The sequence below is a fragment of the Penaeus vannamei genome, chromosome 14 (genome assembly GCF_042767895.1).
Source record: "Penaeus vannamei isolate JL-2024 chromosome 14, ASM4276789v1, whole genome shotgun sequence".
NCBI lineage: Eukaryota > Metazoa > Arthropoda > Malacostraca > Decapoda > Penaeidae > Penaeus > Penaeus vannamei.
The window spans coordinates 6,237,440-6,242,439 of NC_091562.1; the positions used below are offsets into that span (position 1 = coordinate 6,237,440).

The following is a 5,000-nucleotide window of genomic DNA, read 5'->3' on the forward strand; positions in this document are numbered from 1 at the left end:
ACTACCTGCTACCCATGTCCAGGCCCAAGGTTAGTAATAGTAGAAAGATAAATATTTTGAATTTTGATTTTTTATTATTTCAGTGAATGAATGAAAAAGAATGAAAATATATGAATAAAGGATGTGTGAGACCACCTTTGATTCTCTTATTGATATGTCTTTAGACAAGGAATGAGAGCAGTAGAATGTTACAATTGTATATTGATCAGTTCTAAACAAACCTCACCAAAGTTAAGTTTCATTTTTGGACATTATAGTCCACAATTGGTTATTGAAGGAATTAATACAAGTGCTCCTTCCTAAATGCCAAATGACTCTAATCAACCTCAAGAGGTTAATGTACTCATTGTGAGTCTTTCCCATCCCCCCAGCCCACAGTCAAATTTTCCCATGATGTCAAGTTCATGTCATTCACCCCTCAGTCAAGTTCATGTCATTCACCCCTCAAGCAAATTACTACTTAAACTAGCCTGGTGTAAATACATCAGCACATAGAGCAGTAATACCATCTGCCATAAAACCTGTTTTATGATGAAAGTGCTTCTGGTAATACAGCACATGGGAAAATAATTTTTTTATCCTCATGAATCATTTTTTATCCTCATCAAGTTGTAAAGTCAGAAGTAGAATCACTTTGTCAAAGACCTTTCTTGTATGTAAGCCTTTCATTCCAATATAACTGTTGGCACTGGGTATATGCAGTGTATACTATAGTTCTGTTTTGTAGATTTTATTTACGTATAGATGGTTTCACAATTGCTTAGTCACCAAGGAGCTGTTTACTAGGCCTACCTGTCCTCACCTATTTACCCCTTTCCTGGAATTTTTGGGGAAAGATATTTATTTGCGACACAATTTTTATTGTTCAGAATGTTATTATGATTACCTGTTGATATTATTATTATTTTAATGTCATTAACAGAACTGATAACACGCAAACCTTGTTTGATGGACAAAAAGAGGGGAATATCAATCTCATATTGCTGATTGGCCATAGCTACCTACACAGAGCAGCAGAGTAACTGTGAACATGGTCTGACAGTGTCTGCCTGGCTTGCAACCTGAACCACTGCCTGGTTTTGCCTGATGCGGTAGCTGTGAGTAGGGTGTGGCGAGGCCTGCCTAGCTCATGGTCTAAGCTACTGCCTGGCATTTTTGCCTGGTGCAGCAGACAAGAGTCAGTGGAGTGGATGCAAGTGTGGCACAGTGATGCAGATTTTGTTTATTGCCTCCAATAACCATTAAATGGTAGTTTGTAAAACCAAGGTCTAAGTGAAATAAAAATTATTCTTTTCAAAAATTCAAGAAATATTGCAAGGAACAGGTAGGTCAGTAATTGACTCCATGTTGACTATAAGCACTGGTAGTACCATCTATGTGTGAGGAAAATGAAAAGAAATAGTTAAAAATGAAAATGAAAAACGATGCCCTCCTAGCATCAATGTTTTGATTTTGGGGATTGAAAGAGTAGATGGGTGAATGTTGTATTTAAGTTAACAAGTTTTATGTAAATTTAATTTCTCTGTCAAATTGCAGCTTAAACCCCATAGCACTGGGAGACCGGTGGCTGGCCTATGCAGATCGACGCCTGTATCCTTTGCATCAGTCGTGTGGTGGCATGGTGCCTGAGGGGGCAACATCGTACAAGGCTACAGTTTTTCATGCTGCAAAGTCCTTAACAAAGGTTAGGGGGTAGTCATTTTTTAAAGATACTTTTATATATAACTTTTTTTTTTATAAGAGATCTTTAGCATTGTGATGAGGCATTTGTCAAGTTTATTGTTTGGAATTTTCTATTAGTGTCCTTTTCTTTTTTTTTTTGTTGTGTATAATTTTCCCTCCCTTTTTCCTAACCTACTTTCACCCTTAGAGAGAATGACTGAATGCCTAGATAGTTCCCAACACTCCTTTTACCTTTCTGTGAAGTAAACCTGTTGAATTTGTCAAAAGAGAAACAAGAAGAGAAAAGAAGTGAGAGGAAAAAAAAAGAAAGAAAAAACTATTGCTTTAATCTAAGTGCCTAATTTGAAGAGAAACCAGGAAATCTTTTTTTTTTTTTTCTGTTATTTGTGGGTGGCATGTGTTAAGACCTGTTGCCTTTGCCTTTCATGCCGCCAAGTCTCTTACGAAGGTTTGTAGTTCTTTAGGGATGCTGCTGTTAATGGCTTTTTATTTTAAGATTCCCGATGTTATTGTTCATAGTTCTTCTCTGTTATTCTTATTTGCCGAAAAAACACATAATGGTAATATATGCCTTTCACATGAATTCTTTTATATGCTTATCACTTGAATTCTTTCTTGTTTTTGTTATTGCTTGCTTATTTCTACTCTTGATTTTCTCTTTTTTGCTTATAATTATATATGATTATTTGCAGTTGTTATAAGTTTCATCTAAGTAGTTATTAAAGAAGGCGTTATTGTGATGTCTTGCTCTAGTACCATAAGATATGCATGGGGTTAATGACATCCAGGATTTTTTGTATGGTGAAGTAGCTATGTGTTCTGATATTATATCTGTGATATTATATACTGATGGAAGAGGTTGATCTTACTCATTATCAGGGCTTGACTGTAAAGGAAATTAGTTGGGCAGAATATGAAAGTTATTTTGAAGAATAGCATGCTTAACAATGATTTTTTTTGAGGCTGAACAGAATATATCTTTTTGGAATTGGATCTTTCGTAATAAAGAAAAAATAAAAATAAAGATAAGCTGTCCTAGGGGAAGTTAAAGCTGACGTTGGTTGCCCACTTTTAAGACAATATTTATGGTCAAGCCTTGGTATTTGAGCTGTAAAGCCCTCCTGATGATTGTCCACATTTGACTCTTTTCTTGGTGAAATTGAAACTGTGGCTAGAGTGCGTATATCGGTATGGGTATCCTTGTGTGTGTATATTTGTGTACATGTGTGTTGTCTACATTTCTGAGTGTGAATGAGATGTCATAAGTTCATTAAAGTTTATAAGCCACCATTTTTATTAGATTGATAAGATTGAGTGAATCCTAGTTGGAGAATTGCCATTAAAAGTGAAAATAGAATGATAAAAATTAATTCACACAAAAAATTCACTTCCATTTGATGCAATCAAGGAAAAATGACATGATCAGTATTTGTTTAGCAAATCATGTTCAAATAAAATTATGAGAGTAAATATCAAGCACTTTGGAACCCATGATAAACTACACCATTGTTCTTATCCTTCACTTGTCATAAACAAAATCATCACTGTGTGTGTGTACATCCTTGTGTGTTTCAGTATGTATTTGTGTATTTGTGTTTATTTATTAATTTATTTTTTTATTTACTCATTCCTTTATGTATCTTATCCAAGAAGTATTACCACTCATATTAAAGTACAATGGTCTGTAATGTGTTTGAAGAAGTAGAACTTTTTCTGCATTGGTTTTATGGCAGATTTTTAAGTAAGTTAAAAGATTATCTTTTTAAATTGGTTATTATATATTGTAGCTTTCAGTTTAGTAATGGTAATGTTATTTTTCTTAAGATTTTGTTTATTTTCTAATATGGAGATGACATTATTACACTACAAGGCATACTGTTACTGTAGAATGTTGTGAAGTTGTAGACTTGAGCAGTCTGTTTTAGTCTTGAAATCAACTTTTTTTTGTTAAGCAAGTCACATGAAACAAATTTGTATTTAACAATTTTATATTTTCACACCTTTTTGAAAAGAACTGGCAGTGCTAAGGTTACCAATGGTTGTAGTATAGTTTACTGTGATGTTAACTCAAACTCTTGAAAACTGTTGTATTCACTGTAGTATTGTTCTGTGAACTGTCTCTGCACATTGATGGCTCTGCAAGTGTTTAGCTCAAAGGAATCAGTTCGTAGACCTTGTGAACTCACCTGATTTCACCTTTCCTTGAGTTTGTGGGAAAAACACTTTTTTTTTTTACGAGTGCTATCAGTATCAGTGCTGGTATTTTGATTATAGATATTATAATTATAATGGTGTTATTGACATTAGTGATTGCAATATTTGATACCAGAAAATATTTTTGAAAATCGAGATGGGGGGAAACAGGTGAGACAGACAGTACTTGTAATTGAGGATTTGATACTTTTAGAGCCATCTATGTGTAAAAAACAAGTAATAAATTAAACTCACAGTAGGCAGGGCACGTACATGCATATCATCCCTGTGGCTTCAGGTAAACATTGTAGGAATATTAAATAGGTTGATTTCTACAGAGCTGTTATGTATGAAAAACTTTCAATTTGATATCTGTTTATCTATCTGAATATTTTTGTGTATATGAATATTTTATTCCACACACTCATGTAAAAACACACACATGCACACAAACAAACAAACAAATACAACCAAGCAAACAAACAAACACAGAGACACACACAGACACACATACAAACACACATACAAACACACATACAGACACACATACAGACACACACACATCATGTATGTATATTCTTTAGGTAACTTTTCCCTCTTTGCCTCATAGCAGATGCACAACTTTCTTCACCCTTTCTGTACCTAGTGCACTCTGCCTGAAGGATCTGAGCACAAACATTTGTACAGTAGTCTTGAACTCACTTTCTTTTCTTTTGAGGAAGAGGAGCACTTTCCAGCTCATAGGAGAAATTGTGAACTAGGCACCGTCGTAGTTGTTTGATGTGCAAGCAGTGAATAGTTTGTCACTGTCCAAACCTGTGGAATGTAGTTCTAATCCAGTGGTTTCCAACTTTTTTCATTCTGTGGCACGCGACCAATATGTAATAATCTCCATGTCCCTGTTCAGTGTCTGTCATCTTTTCAGATTCAGTTATTACTTGTTATAAAAAGTGTAATGATGTCAATAGTTAAAGTCAAGAGCATTTTAACTGATATGTGAGAGATTATTATATGTAGGTACTATAGGAGATAAAATTTAGTTTCATTTGACATTATAATTTTCATAGTGTTACCTGCCCCCCCCCAGAAAGTATCCTGTGGCCCCCCTGGGGGACATAGCCCAC

General features: G+C 34.7%; 1 protein-coding gene across 4 annotated transcripts in view; it reads left to right on the plus strand.

Moving 5' to 3' along the window:
* LOC138864013 (BCAS3 microtubule associated cell migration factor-like) overlaps positions 1-5,000 on the plus strand; it is a 39,770-nt gene that overhangs the window by 9,925 nt on the left and 24,845 nt on the right. For all 4 annotated transcript variants that reach the window (XM_070129664.1, XM_070129666.1, XM_070129665.1 and 1 more), the window contains 2 exons: positions 1-29; positions 1,537-1,684. The exon at positions 1-29 is cut by the window's left edge and continues 126 nt beyond it. In XM_070129664.1, the coding sequence (XP_069985765.1) occupies positions 1-29; positions 1,537-1,684 (177 nt within the window). The remainder of the gene's footprint in view (positions 30-1,536; positions 1,685-5,000) is intronic.